Raw genomic sequence first — 21,753 nt, forward strand, 5'->3', positions numbered from 1 at the left:
GACTTCTACTAAGTCAGGGAAGACTGCTTTCCACCTCGCAGCAGCCTGCCACCTATACTGGGGCTTGGGCTCCAAGTCACAAATATCAGGAAACATGAACGATGCACAGGGAATATTTTTGCCAGTTATGTCCTTCAAAATATTTAATTTATCTTATCTACTCCTTTAGATTAGAAACTAAACAGCTGTCATCCAGGCAAAGGCAGGGAAAATCTTACACTTCTGAATCTCCCTTCATCTCTTGAATAGTGATGGTGTATGCACAGGAGACATTGAATGGATTGTCAAATGAATGAATAATATTTAATATTTTATATTGTTCTTTTTAGTTTATAAACCACTTTGACAGACACTCTCTCATTTGTTCCATACAACTATGCTTGGGAAATAGGGCTGATGCTATTGGCTTAATTTAAAAATGGATACTTGAAAATAATTTATGAAAATTATAAGGTAGAGGTGAAATTGGAACCCACACTTTCTGATCCTCAAATCTAGTGCTCCTTCCTTTGTATCACACACTGCCATGCATGAAGGTGTTAGACAGTTTAGGTATATAATCAGGAAAAATTAAACAGAATAAAAACTTCCATGAATAAAACATGACAGATGGCCTTGAAATCCTGTTCTTATTTTGTATTACTCTGAAAAAAGAACATGGCATTCAAGGAAGACAAAGAGTCTGGGCAAACATGCTGCAGGCCACACATCTAACCCGTGGGCTTCTTTCTTCCCTTTTTCTGTTATATCAGTACAACTGAAATAAATAATTTTGTTTGTTTGGCTCTTTCTTTCAGTCTTAAGTTTTTCAAAGTCTTCACAAAGTTTTATGGCTTGTAGTTTCCTTTTTCTCTGAGGTCAATGGGTTAGGATAAGCAGCAAAGAGCATTTCCATTAGAACCACTACTAAAGTTTTGCAGGGTGTTTCGTGGAAAATGATGGGTGTTAGAACACAGGTGGCAGAGATAGGAGGGGCCGAGGAAGGGCAGAGAAGAACAGAATGACCACTAACAAACATGGGCTATCATGGTAGGAGACAAAGAACAGGAGGCTAGGGGACTAGGAGTCAGATAACCTGAGTTTTTGGTTCCATCACTTATCATAATGTGATCCTGGCCAGTCATTTCACGTTTCTGAATCTCTGTTTTCTGACCTGTAAAATAGTGACTGTTACTCTTACCCTCTTTCCCTCATAGAGTTGTTGTAAGCTTAAGTAAAAACAGAAAGTTTTGCAAGTAAGAAATTTTTATTTTTCAGGACTTCTAAATATGGGTGAGGTTTTCCTAAGAAGGCAGGTTCTAAAAATATTTGTAGGCAAATAGATTTTAAGGTTCTTATCTTTAGGCTTCAGAAAGGCCTTATAAAGGATTTGGGGTGAGAAGGAGGTGGTGAGCCTGGGCACTTAACCACTGAACCACATTCCCCGTTATTTTGAGACAGGGGCTCACTAAGTTGCTGAGGCCGGCCTCAAACTTGCAAACTTCCTGCCTCAGCTTCCAGAGTTGCTGGGATTAGAGATGTGCACCACCACACCTGGCTCTGTATCTGTTTTTTAAGATGACCATAAATTTTACAGGAAGAACAAAATTCTAATAACCAAAAATGGATTTAAATTTTTAAAAATACAGACAGTAACTATGATTCACTTGTTCATTTGGATAGGCTATTCTAGGTAGTGGGAACTCATCAGAATAAAGAACTGAGATCAGAAATGAGTGTGTTATGTCTGGGCTCAGCTGAGATGCAGTGGAGAGTGGTGGAGAGACATAACCGAGGCACTATCTCAGGACCTGGATGCCAGGGCCCACTGTACAGCCTGTTCACAGCAACCACAGCACATTGTCTCCGAGATTCAGTGCTGACCTTATCCTCTCACGGCAGCCATCAGCATTGGCTCGTTGCACATATTTCCTTGACCATAACTCAGCACTGTGGCAGCTGTGCATGTGCAGGTCAGTCTGAGTCTTGGACCACTCCATAATCAGTAGGAAGAGAAAGACAAGTGGGATGTGTAAGTGGAATTCTGGTGACATTTAACCAAGTATTCAAAAGCAGTCTCTGGGGTGAAACTCTGCTTTTCAAAGTGTGTTGCTTGGCAGTTATGACTGGGTTTGTGATCCTAGGGTGAGAAAATGGGGATTTCTTTTGGAAAGAGCTGGCATAGATTATTGAGAACTGTTCCCATACAACTGTGTTTATGATGAAAAAAGGGTTTGTTTTAGGATTAATCAGTAGATTCTTCTAATATTAGTTAAGAATTCTGTAATGTGCAAGGAAAAAAAATCACTTCATTTATTTTTTTAATCACAGTCTTTCTTTACAAAGTAAGACAAAACAAGCTATTACATAACTTTGAAGCTTACCATAAGGAGGAATTCAGTGAATGCACTGATCCTCAGTCAGTCTGAAATCCTCGACACCAAAAGAACAGACAGCAAAGTACTTCCACAGGGACCAATCTGTGAATGGCAACAACCACACAGAAAATGGGAGTGTTTCCTTTTAGGAAAGATGTAAGTGCCTCCCTTAGGAGTGTGAGTTTTTTTACCCTTTGCCCTAAGGAGCACAGGCTTGGGAGGTAACTCCTCAACCCCAGGTTGCTTTTGGAAGTTCTCAGATTTCCTGAGGCTAACAGAGCTTCTTCCAGCTTTGTTTAGATTTGTAATTTCCAGCCTGGCTTCCTGCAGTGGTCCTGCTTGGAACCACCGCTTAGCATTCATTTCCCCAGTCCTTTGCATCTACCTTCACAGCCCATTTTTCACTGGAATACCATAAAGTGCTCATTACTGTTCATTCTGTGTTAATGTGCTTGGCACAGGTGGCACAGAGGGGCACTATGTAAATGTGTAAGTTTGGGGCTTAATGGGTTTGCTACATCAGTGCCAGGAGACCTAGATTCTTGTTTTATTGCTATAGGTTCTTGGGTCAATCATATTTAGCAAGTCATTTAATTTCTCTGTACCCCAGAACTGAGAATTACTGGAAATCAAAGTGTTTTAGGAGGGGAAGGGCAGTGTGGAAGCATTTCCATGTAAATATTTTGGGTCCATTGACTAAAGAGATCTTGGAAGAAAGGGGTCTAATCTTCAAGGTGCCAGTAGTTGTGATTTGTTTCTCATTATAAATACATATTTTTTTCTAATTCTGTACTTGTAATTTTGTACTCTTTTTTTTAAAAAGGGTTGCCAAATTGTATGAGCTTTCTTAAAACCCAGTTTCTCCCATTCCTAAAATGAGTGTGCACTCTAGTCTTGGGGGTTTATTATTTGCCAATAAAGCTGGGGTAGCTTTCCTTAAAGTTGTTCTCTGTTTGTGAGGAGTGGGTGGGAGGGCAAATTCTAGACAAGACAACAGTGAATGGAACGACTCAGACAGGAAAGAACTCCATTTAGCCTCCAGATCTAAATGGAGGCTGGGAGAGCACTGGTACGAGAGTGGAGAAAATGATATCAGATGAGGCAGGGACCAGGTAGGCCAGAAAAGAACTTATTCTACTTATTATATCCATGGAAGATGCAGAGCGACCAAGCTATAGCTAGAATTTAAAGATGGTGCTGACTACTAATGAGAATGGACAGTAAGGGGGACAAGAGTAAAATCAGAAAGATAAGTTATACCCACACAGCTGTCTGGTTAAGAAAAGGTGAGGGTGGCAACAGTAGAGATGGTGGGAAATGGTCAGATTGATGTGGACATCAAGGGTTTGCTGATGCATTAGACTGGATATGGTGGGAGTAAAGAAAAGAAGAAAAACCAAGGGTGATTTCCAGTTGGAGCAACTGGGTAGATGGGGTGTGATCTGCTGAAAGAAAGAAGGCAGAAGGATGGTTTTAAACATGTTGAGGCTGATGACTGTGATTCTCCAAGGGACAGTGTCTGGTAGGTCTCTGGCTATCCAGTTTTCAGGAGAGGTTTGCACTGGGAATTTAACTTTAGGAGTCATAAGCACATTGTAGATGGTTTTTAAAACTATGGAGATGAGAACAGAGCAGAGAGGGGAAAAAGAGGAGAACCTAAGGTGGAACCAGGGATAACTCCCAACCTTTAATGATCAAGTAGAGGTGCAGGGATGGGCAGAAGAAAGAAAGAGCAGTCAGAAGAGGGAAGTCAAGAAAGGACAAGGTGCCTAAAAGACAGCGAGGCTGAAGGCCACTGAGATGACAAAAGGGATAAGAATGAAAAAGTGACCTTTGGGTTGGCAACACAGTTCAGCAAGCACTAGCTGGATAAAAGGAATTTTAGCTTACTGATAGGACAGGAAATCAGATTGCAGTGAGTTAATGAGGAATTGAACAGAAACATAACAGAACATAAACAAATCTGTAATCATTACAGAAATTAAATCCATAGTTAACAATCAACAATCTCTCCCTCAACAAACAGAAACTACTGGGTTTTTGCTTGCTGTATCAGACCTTCAAGACATAGATAACTCCTATCTTACATAAACTGTTTCAGAGCACTGAAGAGAAAAAGACTCAATTTATTCTATGAAGCTGTTAAAATCTCATCATGTCTAGTCATCCAAATCAGGCAAGGATGTTAAAAGAAGAAAAAATTATAGGCCAGTTTCATTTTATTTCATAGATGCAGACATTCTAAAAAATTAGCAAACTAATCCTATAATGTAGAAAAAGTAATATAACTAAGAACAGTTCATACTAGAAGGTGAAGATGGTTTATCATTAGAAAATGCATTACTATTAATGTTAACACATTAGAGGAGAAACAAATATAGTATTCTCTCAATAGATTCAGAACAAGCATTTGGTAAAATCCAAAATACACAAATTCATGATTTAAAGACAACTCCTAGCAAGCTGGGAATAGAAAGAAACCTCCTTGCTCTGAAGAACGGTATCTATTCAGACTTGCAATAAATATAATCCTTAATGATAGAAATTTAGAAGCTTTCTCTTTAAAATGAAGAAGAAGACAAGAATATTCACTATAGTTGCTCCTATTTCATATAAATTGTCAAGACAAGGAAAAGTAATAAAAGTTGTGAAAATACAAACAACATTATCTAGTGAAGTTATAATCGTATACAGAGAAAATCTAAAATGCTCTAAGATAAACAACTGTAATTAATGTTAGTAAGGCTGTTGACTGTATTGTCCACATTAAAAAAAAAAAAAAAAAAACAAAAAACCAAAACAGTGGTATACCTGTATACCAGTCACAAAAAGGTTGAATATTGTGATAAAAAATTTGACAGCAATCTAAACTGTAAACTACCTAAGACTAAGTATCTAGTGACCAAATATTTACTTATATATTTCGTGAAGAAAATTATAAAATGTCACTGAGGTATGTTTAAAAAAAGAAGAATAAAAGAATTTTAGTTCACAGAAAGATTGAATATTATAAAATAATTGAATCACTCAAATAAGATTCTAAAATAAAAAAAGCCAAGAGTTTTGAAGAACCCCCTTAACTAGGAGCTTCTTCCTGCTGGTTTTTCCTTCCCCGGAAGGGCCTGGCTGAGGAACGGCACTCCTGATTTTCTCCACACTCACTCTCTCTCTGAGGAGCACTTCTCTGGTGACTTAGAGGGCCAAACACAATCTGGACAGTCATTGCTTAGGCTTACCTGGGTCTCCTGCCTCTGTCAGAAAAGCTGTGGCTCTCCAGTTCATATTATGAAGGGAGGGTAAGTTTAATTTTGAATGATGTCTTTGTAAGCCATTTTTATTACAGATCTAAAGCCACATTTTCCAAGCAGCTTTATCAGTAATAAAACTGACATTTTGATTGTATTAGCCTGTCTCTTATATCCTCTCTCTCAAATGGTTCCAAATGTTGGGGGTGGGGAAAGCATGCTATTTATTGAGTATCCTCAAATCTCAACCAGACTTACAGAAACTACATCTTATAATAATTAAGAATGTGGCACTAGCCCATGGATAGACAAATGAAACAATGGAGAAGACGTGGTCTGAAACATCAATATATATGAGGAATCTTGTATATAGAGAAGTGGCATTTCAACCAGAGGAGGAAAGACAGACCATTCAATAAATGATACAGGGACAATTTGTATCAGTACTAAGGTAGGCCTAAGCAATGATGGTTTCCCTCCAGAGTGCCTACCACAGAGCTTCACACAGAGATTGTGCTAAATAAATGTCTGCCAGCTCACTTTTGTTATAATTATTATCATTATTATTTTCCACTTAAGCTTGATTCCTTTCCTAGCTTCCTTAGGCATCTAATTCCATATTAATACCAAATTTTGAAAATAATTTTGATATTCTGAGTAGAATTATTTAAAGAATTGTGTGTTTGCTTAACAGGAGTTCTACCAAAAGCCAGATGTCTAGAACTTGTCATTTTGAGGATCATATGGAACAAAAATCAAAAATGTCAAAGTAAAGATCAACCACAGATGTCACTTTCTCATTATCTTCAAGGCCTAGCTTTATGGCACGGGAGAACATGAAACCGATATTATATCCTCTACTCTTTCCCTCCTCAATATATTTACCACCTAATATCTCACTTCATCCTTACAACACACTGGTGACATGAGCAGGACAGGGACTACAGATGAGGAAACCAAGTTCAGAGAGTGCCTGCCTCAGCAATGCACTATCCTCATACTATCCCTGGAGCCTCCTCTCCCCCAGGACTTCAAACCCACACAGCAGGTTATTTAGGAAAAGACCTGGGATCAGAAGCCATTACTCTTTACAGGAGACCATGCTGTTCCAGTAGTCTAACTCTACAGGCTGATTCCCGGTCTCATGGTTTTGTATGTTATTGTCCATCACCCAAGGATGGACCTTCAGGAATAAGTAGCCAGAGTCTACAGCTTTCCATTTATTTTAGTCACATAAATCAATCTAATGACTTCTTTGTATCAATCTTCACCTTTTCCTTTCTCTTTTTAAAAGGGTCAAGTCTTTTTTGACAAAGCAGGTTACCCATTATGTTACACTGAACTATTTATGGAACACCTGTAAAAACTGAAATTGAGCAACAAATATACCATATACTACTTATGGTAACCTTATGGTAACTCTTTTTTTGGTACTGGAAGATTTAACCCAGGGGTGCTTAACCACCGCACCACATCTCCAGGTCTTTTTATTTTTAATTTTGAGATAGGGTCTCACAAAGTTGCTTAGGGCTTCTCAAACCTGCTGAGGCTGGCTTTGAACTTGTGATCCTCCTGCCTTAGCATCCCAGGTTATTGGGATTTTAGGCATGTGCTGGCCTCCACTTATGGTAACTTTGAAACAAATATTCATGTTGTGGGAGTTCAGTCTTTTGAGAAAAGTAATAGGTGAATGATTAATAATATTCATGAATATTATTAATGACATCAATATTATTAAAGATAATAAATTATATAATAAGCTTTAGATTATGACTTCCATCCTATTTTCGTGTACCTATGTCAATTTTCCTGAAACATTTGCAGAATTGAAAATTGGGATTTAATAGGTTAAGGAGTGGCTTGCCTTCATGGTACAATAGTCACTGGCACTAAACAAAAGACAATTTTAGTATGTGCTCTGGTCTGAGACTAGAGGCTGACGACGTTTTGGTTTTTTTTGGGGGGGGTGGTGGGGGCGCAGGGTACCAGGGATTGAACTCAGGGGCATTTGAACCACATCTCCAGCCCTATTTAGTATTTTATTTAGAGAAAGGGTCTCACTGAGTTGCTGAGTCTGGCTTTGAACTCACGATCCTCTTGCCTCAGCCTCCGGAATCCCTGGGATTACAGGCGTGTGCCACCGTGCCTGGCACTTCTGACAATCTGACTTACTCCTCACCACTTTTCTCCCTTAAGTCTCATAGCCACTGACCCTGATGTTCACTTGACAGGCATGTTCTTAGCATGCTCTTCAGAAAAGTTCTAGGGGCCTATGTCTCCTTTGCATGAACCACACTGGCTACCCTTCGGGCCTGCCTCAGCAATGCACTGTCCTCATACTATCCCTGGGGCCACCTCTCCCCCAGAGGGTTCCTTACCCTCCTTAGCCAGACTGGACCTTAGATCTTCCCAGGTAGAATGTCTGCCTTTCTTTTTCTTCAAATACCTCAGTGCAGGAGAAAACCCAGAGGGCAGATGTGGAGCAACATGGAAATCAGGAAAGTTTTTCAGGTTCATTTTGAATTTTATAGTTTCCAATGTCAGAGATAAAGATACTCACCACCTGACCATTAATCCATGCTCCATGAAGTTTTTCAGGTTAGGAAGTGTTTGTCTCAAGTCTGGGGTCCCTAGTCCATGTTGGTATCTTAGCTGCGAAGGTAGAAGAAGAATTAAAAGACATTTTGGCAGATTCTAGGCAACGCTTCAGCAAGAAACACTCAAGTAACTTTTAGAATTCTGAAAGGGGAAATGTAAATGTATGATCCTGATATCAACCACACTGTTGTTTACTGTTCCCTTGTGCCTTAAACTAGGAGAAGACTAAGTGGCCAGCTAGTAAATCAGGATATTTAAGACTGCTGTATCTAGCCTTCTCTTCTACTTCCGACCTGGGTAGGGTTTGCTAACACCAACTCCAAGAACACATACCATGAAGCCAGTATTTCATCGTAGATACTGGCAGTTTTCCTTTTGAGTAACTCTTCCTTCTATATAAACAAGGGTAGGGATCATCTTGTATTCATCTCTAATTCAAGTGGCTGGCACACTGCTGGTGCACGCTCAATGTTCATTAAACAAACAATCAGCAAGTCACTTTGACAGGGGCTGTGCTTTATATTTCTCTTGAGTCTCCACCCCTCCTTTTTGTCCAGAACCAGAGCACAGAGCTGGAGGGCTAGTCTGAGGAAACCACTGGCTTGTGGGCTAGATTTGCCCTTTGTTGGACTTATTTCTAACAGAGACAGTTTCTAAAATTAAGTATTCTTTGTATTACTAAATGTTTCCACAGCCTCCTTTCACTCTCCAAATACTATCATTTGGTTCCTTAATTGACCATACAGATGTGCATATTCACACGTTCATCTGCATCTCAGGTACACAGAAAGTGGACAACACACCCTTTCAAAAATGTTTTAGTGAAATGACATATATGAAGACAGTTCATAAACTTTAGAAACTGTATACTGATAAGACAAATGTTTAGAGGAATTGGTCTTAAGGTTTTATTTCTTCAGTACTTTAAGTGTGGTTAAGTAAATTTTTCTTCTCTTAAAAAATAAAACCATTGTAACAACAAATCCCACCATTATGTATAATTATAATGATCCAATAAAAAATAATAAAAATAAATCCATTACCAACAAGAGTAACTTTTTTGGGGGGCAGCGGAGGTACTGAACCCGGGGGTGCTTAACCGCTGAGCCTCATCCCCAACCCTTTTTATGTTTCATTTTGAGACAGGGTGTCTCACTCAACTGCTTAGGGCCTCACCATATTGCTGAGGCTGGCTTTGAACTCACAATCCTCTTGCCTCAAGCCTCCTGAATTGCTGGGATTATAGGCATGGGCCACCATGCCTAGAGTAATTTTTCTATTGCTTGCATCTAGTATTCAGTTAATTCTTCTCTGGGTGTGTGTGACACTTAACAGGAAGAGTTCACTCTCACTGATACTAAGCTTTTTAAGGAAAACTCCAAAACATAATGGGGTCTCCAGAGTGGGCTGAATGAATACACACACGAAGTAAGGGGGAAGAAACATACAATGTTAAAATTAAAAGGTAGCTTGAGTATTATTGAAGCCAATCTTTTCCTTTTGCAGAAGGGGAAACTAAAGCCTGGAAAGGGGAAGCAAATTCTCTAGGGCCACAGGCTAGATAGCACAGATAACAATTAGCTAGGGCTCCTGTTCAAAATCCATGCTATTCCATCACCACCCCAAAGTCTGAGAAGAAAATTGCTAACGGTACTTGAGAAGACAGAGGGAAAATATTCTTTTTCTTTTTCAAACCTAGGCTTGGTGACCTAAATCACCTCCTGAGATTTGCTGACCTTGAATTATAAGATCTATCCCATGTTAAATGACATCATTTCTTACATTAATATAAAGGCATTTTTCCATACATTGATAAAAGCAAAATGGCTGATATCCCAATATGACATTCCTGAATTCATTGTTTCAATAAAAAAGTGAAATTGTTTACACATGGCATGAAAATTTCACCTGTGATTCATACTGAAAAATATTAAATATAAAAAAAACCCATACCGAAATAACACCAAGCTATGTGTCTCTGAGCCAGTACACAGTCAATTGCCTGCCTTAGGCTCCACAATAGAAGGTGGGTGTTGAATTCTTTTCAGAGACCACAGTGAAACTGTCTCTCCAAGTCTGATTTCAACCAAAAATGGAAAATGTAAGAACTTCAAGTTTCCACCCAGGTCTTAACTCTTTAATTACTGTAGAGCACTATCTTTTATCATAGTCTATTGGGATTATGCTTAAAGAAACCTTGGAGATCATCTTTCCAAACACTGTCCTTCTATAAAAGAACTTATGAGGGCCAAAGCCAAGGCTACAACCTCTTAATTATAGCTCCAAATTCTTTCTACCATTTCATCTTTTTAGTTTCCTACATAGAGAATTAAAAGAAATGTACACATAATATAAATTTAATTTTTATTAATAAAGTACATGGACTGTTTAAGAAGTCTAAATATATGGTTTGTGTTTTCCTTTCATCTTTCTAGATAATATGTTCATGTTAATATTTTTATTCCACCCATTTTAGGTTTCATCTACTGTGTTTCTACCATAAAAGATGAGAATTTAAGCTTTCTTACACCACTCTTCTCTCGCACATTTTATCCTTTCTTCCATTCATTATCTGCTGATTTTTTATTTATGAGAATTTGATACTCTATCCTCCCACAATACTTCCCCTTCCTCATCCTCTCAATATATTCAATATCTCATCTTTCATTAAATCCGTATTTATTGTTCACTTCATCATACTTACTTACACAAATACTGCTCATGACTGAGCCATGTAATGTACTATTCCTTTCTTGTTCTTTTTTATTTGTTTTTCTAGTAGTGCCATTTTTTTCTGCCATTTTTTTCTCCACTTGTTGGATTTTTCTGCATACCTATTGCTACATATTTCCCAAACACCCACAAAGCCTTAAAACTCTTCATCTGATTGAATATACCATATAATCTCTCAAGTCTACCTCTCCCCTTAGAAATTTATTTCCTGAAACCTGTGTGGATCACTTCACTTCTTAGAGGTTCATTTTGTTTATTTGTAAAATATGGATGGTTACTTGTCTTGCGCATCTTAAATTTAAGATAAATAGTGTCCCAAGCAATATCTGGTACATATCAGTGCTTGCTATACAATATTTACTATTATTATTAATACACATATACTCACTTTCATCATAGTATCTACCACTAGGCTAGGCTGGCTTAAAACTGATACTCAATAATAACTTATTATTTAACTAATTAGAATGGGAATCAGAAAAAGATGAAAAAATGAGTTACTCTGAATCAAAGAGAAAGACCTTGAGCATACTGCTCACTACTTTTAAATGCTAAGTTTTACTAAGCCTCTGACTGGAGAGTCGGCAGTAAATACACACACGTCAATGTCTTCAAAATAATTACCTAGTGAACGGAAAGACTGACACATGCTGCGTGTGGTCAGAAGACCTGGGTGACAGACCCGGCTCTACTGTAAGGACATGCGCAAATTCCTTCCTTGCTTGAGTTAGTCAAATAATTTTCCAACTTTTAAAATTAAGTAATCTTTAACAAGTTACCCTGGAAAGGTATTATCAAAAATAGAAAGGAAAAGAAGGACCCAAGCCAAGGAGAAAAGGACAAGGTTCGGGAAAAAGGGAAAAGGGAGAAAGAACTATATTTATTACATTCCTACATGTGCTATTCCTTCATTCAGTAAATATCGACTGATGTCCACTAGGCTAGGCTGTGTAATCTGCTCTTTGTATTTGGAACCACAGGCCTGGACTGAGCCGGTTCTCACCATATAATACCTTGAGCTTGTTGCATAACCAGTTAGTGCCTTCTCTAAAAAACAGGGCCAACAATATTTGTTTCATAAAATTATCGTAGAGCTTAATTAGACTTTTATAGAGAATGAAGCTCCTGAAGACTGACTTTTAGAGGATATTGGTTAAAACTTTTGGGCCTAGAGTGCTAAGCTGAAACAGAACTAATGCCAGGGCTTTAAATGGAATTGTTTTAAAAGAGGAAAACAACTCCAGAGGCAGCTGTGAAGGACAGGTTAAAAGATGTTCTCTTTCCTCTAAGGGATCTTAACTTGGCTTCCATCAAAACCTGCCCTTAGCAACTCCGATCAGTATCACACTTCTCTAAGCATGGGTCCTTCTGCTCTCTCTTCTGATGGGAAGGCAGATGCCAAGAAACCGAGGCAAATAAAACATTGCTTTGGGTCTAACTGCCTCAAATTAGCCTCTGAAATAAACACCTTTTGTAACAACTTCCTACTGCACTACCACCCGGAGTCTGAGTAGTTTTTAAGTGGAATTTTGGTTTCAATTAGCTTAGACTTCAGCTTTACTCTGATTGGCTTAGGACTGCATGGAAGCAATTAAACTTTTGTTCAATTCAATGGCTGGTAGGCAACTAAGGCGAAACCTACATACAGATAATAAATTAGATGGGAAGTGGGGAGAAGCAATGTTCAGTGGTTTCATAGGGAAGGTTAACAAATGGTATTGTCTACTTACTAGTAAAAGAAAATCCCCACATTTACTAAAACAGCCAGGAGGATCTAGCTTTATAGTTACTGGAACAAGCAGAAAGAAAGAAAACTAGAACTAAGAGCACATTTAGACCACAACATACAACTATAACCATGTCAATTCCATTAACTACCTTTTCTGTTTTCCTTTCCCACACTCTTTTCTGTATAAAAATAGAGTATTCTTCCCAGGCCACATGCTGGTCTCATCTCTAATCACTATAGATTTACTGTGAGTTGCACCAAATAAGGTAGATCAACTGTGATGTTAGAGCTATCATGATTCGGAATTAATTAATTCATGCAGCATGATAAATGTGGCTACCTTGACTAGGAAAAACCATTGCAGCTCTGGAGATCATATTTAAACATAAAGCGTGACTGTACTTCTGAGAAATAAATGCTGTGTTCTTGTACTCAGCATACTCCTATTGAGCTGAGAAGTCTAATTTAATATCAAAGTGCTCAATTTTATTTTTATTTTTCAAAACACAAATTTTCCAGGCCAGGAAAGACTCTGGGGGTTCAGGAATCATTTTGTCATTTAAGTTTTGGCAGAGGAAAAATTCACTTTAGACAACACACACACACACACACACACACACACACACACACACACACTCCCTTCCAAACTACATTCATCTACACAAGGACACTTATTGCATGGTTTATTAGTTCCATATGGAGTCTGAGCTGAACTGCATGATATGTTTGATACAAACCGTCTGTTACTGTGAGGGAATGTGGATTAATATGATGCTTCAATGAAGGTTACTAAAAGATCAACACTTTCGTGATAGGATTACAATGAATTTGACTACAAAGAGAACTGGTTGACAGGAACTGAAAAATAAGAAATTAAGAATGCATATATGCATCAAAGACTTAACTTTAGAGTTCTGGCTTAGGTAGTCAAAAATCTCTGTAGGGCTGGTTATCAATATTTCAATTCATTTTTAAATACCAAGGTTTCGCTGACATGAGAAGAACTGGATTATGAGCTTTTAAAAAAGGGCACCACTATGTCAAAAATAAAATCTGCATTCCTAGAAGAAACTACGATTCTCTCAAAGATATGGAAAAGCTACTTAAAGAATATTAAATATGAGCCAGATGCAGTAGTGCACCCCTGTAATCCCAGTGGTTCAAGAGGCTGAGACAGGAGGATCGAAAGTTCAAGGTCAGCCTTAGCAACTTAGCGAGGTCCTATGCAACTTAGTGAGACCCTGTCTCAAAATAAAAAAATAGGGGCTGGGGATGTGGCTCAAGCGGTAGCGCGCTGGCCTGGCATGCGTGCGGCCCGGGTTCGATCCTCAGCACCACATACAAACACAAAGATGTTGTGTCCGCCCAAAAACCTAAAAATAAATAAATAAATATTAAAGTTTAAAAAAAAATAAATAAAATAAAAAAATAAAATAAAAACGGCTGGGGATGTGTCTCAGTGGTTAAGTGTCCTTGGGTTCAAGTCCCAGTACCTCCCCCCTGCCAAAAAAAAAAAAAGAAAGAAAGAAAGAAATTAATACTTAACATGAGTAATAATAAATGTTTAATAATAAATGTTTCTTATAGCGAGTCACTGCTAAGGAAAAGCATAAAAACTTGATTATAGAACAACTCAAATACTTTCCCAACTCATTTGTAAACACATGCCAGACTTTTTCAATATAGATATATTATCAGGTAAACACTGAACAGAGAGATGAGGCCTACCATTCTGAGGTCTGAAGCTGAAAAGTCAAGCCTAAAAGTGCTATAGTCTAAGAGAGCCTCCTCCCAGTCATTCTATCAATTGCTTTTGGAAGCATGGATTAATATTAGAGTCCAGTAGTACTTTGAAAGCCTCAACCCACCTATGTCATTTACCCTGTAAATGGAGAGGTTACATAGTTTACCTAAGTTTGAACAGGTGGAGACCAGGGACCAGAATCTAAGTTTGCTAAGTTCTAACCACAGGTTCTTTTTTAAAAATCATGTGATGCTTTTTTGCATTTATGAGACAGCTTACATTTAAGTCAAACTTACTCTTATAAAATCAGTCATTTTAAAAACAATTTAATTAAGATGGTGCTTTGCATCAGAATCCATGTTGGCTGGAAATAACCAGGAGCACCATTAAAAAGTGATGCAAAATTGTTTGGAAAGTAGTTAGGCTGCTTTTTTTTCAGTCTACCATATATCTGCCACTGAACTCAGCAATTCTATTCCTGGGTATAGGTGCAAGAGAAATAAAAATACAAGCCCAAACAAAAACCTGTGCCAAAATATTTATAGCATCTTACAAAATAAGATTCACAAAGCAGGGACCAACTCAAATGTCATAATTATGAATGTTTGAGTTGCTCTGCATTGTTGTCAGCATGTGGTACCGTCATTTAAAATTTTTTTTAGCCATCCTAGTGGCTGCATGGTAGTATCTCATTGTGGTTTTAATTTGCATGTCTCTAATGACTAATTATTCTGAATATTTTTCTTTTTAAAAAATAAATTTATTTATTTATTTATTAAATGTGGTGCTGAGGATCAAACCCAGTGCCTCACATGTGCTAGGCAAGCACTCTATCACTAAGCCACAACCCCAGTCCTATACTGAACATTTTTCATAGGCATAGTTACCATCTATATTTCTCTGGCCCTCCTATAGTTTCTGTGAGCTACCTAATGATGAATGTGAGTACCTTTGATGATTACCTAATACCTTTTTATTATCCTTAATATCTTCTAATTAGTAATCCTCTAATACCATTAATGTTATTTAATACTATTTCTGTTTATTTCTAGCTAGACTGTTGCCTGCAATAACACAATCCTGTATGCAATGAAGAGTACAGAGAATTCCAATGTGTGGGGAAAAAAAGAAAGTGCAATCATAAATAACTACAGAGATTATTTCATAAAAATTCAGATAAATCTGAGTATCAAAGTTTTATTAGAATACAAATGAATTAAATCTTTTGCCAATAATCTGTTTACATAAGGAACACAGAGGTCCATTCTAGTACCTCCCAGGTAACATAGATTGGTCACAAATACCTGACATGATCATAAACAGAAATCACTCAATTCAACAATAATTCAATAATTGCCCAATAGTTTTCTGTGTGCAAAGAACTGTATATTCAGATAAGGACTGTAGTCTAATAATGGTGGTAGAGGTGAAGATAGAAATGGAAATACATGTATTATACCACTTTTAGTAGGGGAAACTTAGGAAATTTGGAAAATTTGAGACTTAGAGACAAAGTTAAATGGTACAGTTTGAATTTGCATCTCAGGCTTGTCTGAACCCTAATACTTTAAACTCTAACCCATGTAATAATAATGATGATAATGGAGATATCAATAGCAGTTACGTGTTTTTCTCTATAATCTGTGCCAGACATGGAACTTGATGGATTACTTGTTTCATTTAATATTCAAAATAATACTTTGAGGTAGGCGGCATAATTCCCACTTTATGCATGACTAAGTTTAAATGGTTAAAAAAAGTGGTCTAGAATTTCCAAGTAGCAAAATAGAGGTTTGAATTCTACTCTGATAGTTTACATCACAGCACACAGTCTAAATATTGCTTATAAGCTGGTTAGAAAATATTATTTTTTAATTCCTCATTTAACTCTAATACTTATAAAAGAGACCCTCAACTCTCTTTTATCAGAGAAACACATTCTTCTCTTGATTTCAGAAATTTGACAACAGTTATATCTCTAGTCACCTGTCATTCAGCTAAATAATACATATTTAGTCTTTTAAAATTTTAGCTAGTAAACCAATCTCTGCAGTGTTTTAATCATTCTTCCTTCCTCTGAACTCCTTCCTGTTTCCCTTAAAGAATCTGGTAAAAAGTGCTTTACATAGAAAACAATTTTCCAGAATGTTCTTTTCTCTCATTAATGACTTTTTCCTTAAAATATTAATTTTACTATAATAGCTACTTCATGACTTTAAAGTTGTTTTGTGGAATTTCTCTGACCTCACCTAAATTACAACAGAGTTTCTAAGTCCATATATTCAGTTTACTATGTCTGGTTGATCATAAGTAAATGGAGCTTGAAAAAACCCAAACCAGCAATGAACACTGACATTGCCCCTCCAACTAAACTGATGTTTTTTACAATTTGTTTTGAAATAAATTTAACCATTGTTTAATCTAATAATTCATTTAACAAGAAATTAATTTATTAGATATGAACTTGTATTAGTTACCTTCCCATCACTATAAAAACATTTTTGAGAGAATTTACTTTTAAAGAAAAAAGGTTTATTTTGGTTCTGTGGCCAAGTGGCCCTACTTCTTTGAGCCTGTGGTAAGGCAACATATCATGGTCATTTGAGGTCATATCCTCAATGATCTAATGATGTCCTACAGGGCTCCACTTCCTAAAGATTCTACTAAAGCACCACTCTGGTTTGGTGGCTTTAATACATGGACCTTTGGAGGCCACTCATCAACCGTGGCAATACTGAACACCAACCACTTGCAAGGTGTGAAAGGTATGATGGAGTTTTTACAAAATGACTCAACCAGGAATACCACTCTGAAAGGTTCTTAATGTGTAGAGTGATAATTAAATGAAGTTATAGGGAAAGTATAAGAGAGTTTAAAGGGTGTGGGAAAGGGCATAATTTTAAGATGCCCCATCATCTTTACCCTGTAGTGTTATTCCTTTGATAATTTATTCTTATAGTAAATGGAGATTTATGTGGGTGGACCTAACCTTATCACAACAAACCTTTCAAAAATTGTTTTCTCTGACAGCAAAAGAGAAAATCAGGGGGATCTGAAGTATGAGAAGGGCTGGATGGAACATTATTGGTCTGAAGATGGAAGAGCCATATGAGAAGAAATATGGATGGCCTCTAAGAGCAAAGAATGGCCCCTGGCTGAAACCCAGGAAGTAAATGGGAACCTCAGACCTGTAGCTGAAAAGAAATGGATTCTGCCAACAATTTAAATGAGTTTGGGAGTGGATTATTCCCAAGAGCCTCCAGATAAGAGCCAAGTGTGACCAACACCTTGATTTTGGCCTTGTGAGACCCTGAGCAGAGAAACCAGCTGAGCCTACCCAGATTTCTGACTTGAAAAAAAAAAAAAAAAACAGTGAGATAAGCTGTTAAATCTGTGATAATTTGTAATAAAGCAAAAGATGACTAATGCAGGTAAGAAAGATTACTTCTATTTTTTTTTTTTACCTGAAGATATAAGAAGTAATTTCATGAGAGATGGCTGGAGGAGCTCTTTTGTGGACAGATAATATTTAGATGTAAGAAGACCGAGGGGAAAGTGTTTCTGGAACTTCATTCAACACTTCAAATAAACATTTTTGTGTATTTACTATATGTAGACACAAAAGGCCTAGCTCTAAATAAGAGAACTAAAGTTTAGTAAGCAAATAGTATTTTTGAATGTTCAATACAAGCTGGAACATACTCTCTAATGGCTAATTTAAATGTCTGGGGAAAGGGTTACAAACACTGAATCATCCCCAACTTTATCTCCTTTTGGAAGTCTGAGTTCTTCTTCCACATTGCTTATGGTTTCCTAAAATATTCTTGAAGATTTTCATCAGAGTAAGCCATAAGCCAAGATTATGGATGTTCAAGTTTATGGAAGACAGACTGGACAACTAAAAAACACAAGAATAATTGGTTTAGAACAGACTAAAATCTTTGGTACCTAAAGTAAAGCATGTATGAAGTGATCTTTTTTATCATACCAGGTAAGCACAACATAAGTATAATGATTTTTTAAAGTATAAAGGTCACAAGTCAAAAATTCATCACGACAAAAATTATTTAGCAAAAAAATTAAAAAACAAAAATCAATAGTCTTCCTTTTATAAATAACAATGAATTAGAATAGTACATGGTACCATTTTAAATAGCAATAAAGACAAAATATTTAGAAATAAACATAACCAAAATGCTAAGATCTATTTAAAAAAAAAACTTTTTTGTTGAGGGATGTAAAAGATATTAATAAGTGAAAACTCATACCTTGTTTTGACTAGGAAGACTAATTATTTATTTAATTTCATGTGATGCTGAGGATTGAACCCTGGGCCTCACACACGCTAGGCAAGTGCTCTACCACTGAGCTACAACCCCAGTCACAAGACTAATTATAAAGAAGATATTTCTCTATAAACTAACATATATACCCTATGACTTTTTTAAGAACTAGAAAAATGATTTCAAAGTCCAGTTTAATTTTGGCAAATGAAAACACTTCTATAGCATTTTATGTGCCTTGTTTCAAGTATTTTATAACCATTAACTTCAATCATCATTAGGACCAGAACAAAGCAGGTATTATTTTATCCCCATGATACGTGGAAGAAACCAAGGCACATAGCGTTTAAATAATTTACACCCAAAGCCCTGACATAAGGCCTACAACAAAACTCTAAATACTTCAGTGGCAGAGAACCTATTTTATTCATTGTTAAGTTCTCAGGACCAAATATCATGCCCGTGCCACACTTTTTTTGGGGGGCGGGTGTGTGTCACTGAATTGTGAATTTCAAGGGAAACGTATTTATTTCCTTATTTGATTTATGGAGAGATCCCTTTAGGAAAGCGTCTGTGAGGTGTGGGACCTAAACCATAACTGGATAGAAAGTGAGCTGAACTATGCAGTTAGCAGCAGGAAAGGAGGCAGGTCAGTAGAGATGGAGAAAAGAATCTCAGCTAAGCTCTGAGGCAGGTAAGTACATCCGATGAGTGTGTGTGCTGGGGGCAGGAGACAGGGCAAGGAACCCTTTTGTTTAACTTCACACACAAAAAACAGGAATGAAATTTTTCTTGATAAAGTGCTTTCAAAATAAAGTTTATACAATGAATTAATCACCTAAACAGGCATGAACAATTTTGGATGACTGATTTGGGGGATATATAAAATCAGCACGAATTCGTTTTAGATATGTTAAAGTTTCCACCAAAAGAGTTGGTAGATGAGAGCTCAGTTTGCTATTTAAATATTACATTTTGGTACTATTAATCTTTGAACAAGTAATGATAAAAAAAACTATCCCTCAGGTCAATTAGTGGTTCCAAGGACTATGCCAAGGTTATTAAACAATGTGATCTTCCTCATTCAAATTGCTACTTTCACATTAACTTCCTAGCTAACTGCCAAAACTCCTGACTTAAAAATTAATTAAAAGCCAATTCATAAGAAATGGCTTAGAAGAAACAAAAAATTGAAGTGGTCTTAGATTGGAGTTGTAGGTTTCCTAGTTATTAACTGTGTGACCCTGGGCAAGCTGTTCACCACCCCCAAAACTTCTGGTCCTCTCCTACACATGCATATAACAATACCTATTTCATACAGTTATTGTTTGGGTTAATTAAAATACTGCTGTAAAACTCTCAGCATAGTCTGCAGGTTCTAAGTATTTTACAAATGTTAGTTCTCTTCCCTTTCCCTCAATAGCCATTTCTAAAAACATTACTTTTTTTTTTTTTACACTAATCCATTAGTACTTTATTTTTTTCTACATCATTCATTACTAGTTTATTTTTCTAACTACCTTAAGACTCTATGTTGCTATTTTTTGGGTCTCAATAGGCATGTCTAAAAAAGATAAGACCCATAAAAAAGAAAGCATCTGGTGGGAACCAATAAGATACACAACATCTTGAAGATGAGAATTGCCAAAATTCTGTGAATCAGAGTAGATTGGAAAGCTGACAGAAAAACAAAAGTGGGAAGATACTGATGGGGTTATCAGGTCGAGAGCAAGAGACTACAGGAGGTAAAGGGCAGACATGAAATCTGAACCTAAGTTCATAAGCATATATATTTTTAGCTGATATAAAACTATGTTTCAAACAGAATCGAATGAACTATATAAACTAGCTTTGGTACCAGCACAAAGTCTATTCCTTTTTGTTCCACCTTCAGTCTTGAATAGGTGCTAGAACACAAACAACTAGAAACATGCATTCATTCAGGTAATGATAGATACTTAACACCTTCTAGGTGCTAGGCCATGGGCTCGGTGACAAAGGTAAAGAAGAAAGGCAGTTCCTGCTTTTAAGTAATCACAATAAAATGGAAAAGATTTTAAAATCAGAAATAGTTATATTAAAAGTAAAAAGTATCACATTAAAGGGAAATATAGGCACACAGAGAAGGGTCACCTAACCAAGTCTCAGGGTGACAGGGAAGCTTAGAAGGAATTGATAACCTGACTGGACTATGTAGCACAGGAGGGGGAGTTTAGCAGGTGAAAGTCATATCCTAAAGTCATATTCTAAAGAAAGGACACTCATGTGCAAATGCCCAGAAGAAGAGAGAGCTTCATGTGAAATAGCACGTCTAGATAGGGGGAGATGTGAGATTACTACTAGAGTAACGCAGGTACTAGAGGGGTGGCAGCCAAGAAACAAGATGTCAATCAAGACTCCAAACTGTGAGTGTCCCCAAAGCAGTAACCAATACTTCAGATGATGATGACTAGGTATGACAGAGGGCTGAATAGTTAACAGGCCTCAAAGAACGATGATGATCTTACACAATGAGGGTAAAGAAATGGTCTGGAGATGTGGACAAACTTCCCATCCCTCCCTCTACCTAAGCACTTTCTTGCTCTGTTGAAATGTCAGAAAACAAGTCTCCAAGTGGAAGGGAGTACAGGTTTCAGTTAAAAGAGAAAATAAGGAAAAGGTCCCCAGCTCCTAGGATGGTTTGCAAGGGCCCGGCTGACCCTGTCTGGAGATGTCTGGAGGCTCTACTCTGGATGAGGATGCCCCTGAGGCCCATGGAGTGGCACCCAAAGCTTCATTGGATGGCAGCCGTCTCACTGTACTCAACAGGACTGCAGAGAAGGCCCATGGCTAAGGGCCCAGCTGAAAATGGTAACTCCAGGAAGGGACAGCCTTAGGGAACATGTTTGTGAAAGAGGTTCCTATGAACAAAGTTTGCTGCAAGGTTTACACGCAGATGACAGCAAGGGCCACAGAGGGGCACAGCATCATTGGGATCAGAGCATAACCTTTGTAGGCAGTTTTTATTGTTTCACAAAACAGGCTTCTTTCCTAGAGTACCCCTGATGATCATCTGGCTTTAGCA

At 37.4% G+C, this 21,753-nt stretch overlaps 1 protein-coding gene across 2 annotated transcripts in view; it reads right to left on the reverse strand.

Annotated features, from left to right (window-relative positions):
- The window catches only part of Uvrag (UV radiation resistance associated), a 319,107-nt gene that overhangs the window by 17,189 nt on the left and 280,165 nt on the right, over positions 1-21,753 (reverse strand). For both annotated transcript variants that reach the window (XM_076846616.1, XM_076846617.1), the window contains exon 14: positions 8,163-8,254. In XM_076846616.1, coding sequence (XP_076702731.1) covers positions 8,163-8,254 — 92 coding nt within the window. The remainder of the gene's footprint in view (positions 1-8,162; positions 8,255-21,753) is intronic.

Source organism: Callospermophilus lateralis, chromosome 2 (genome assembly GCF_048772815.1).
Source record: "Callospermophilus lateralis isolate mCalLat2 chromosome 2, mCalLat2.hap1, whole genome shotgun sequence".
Taxonomy (NCBI): Eukaryota; Metazoa; Chordata; class Mammalia; order Rodentia; family Sciuridae; genus Callospermophilus; species Callospermophilus lateralis.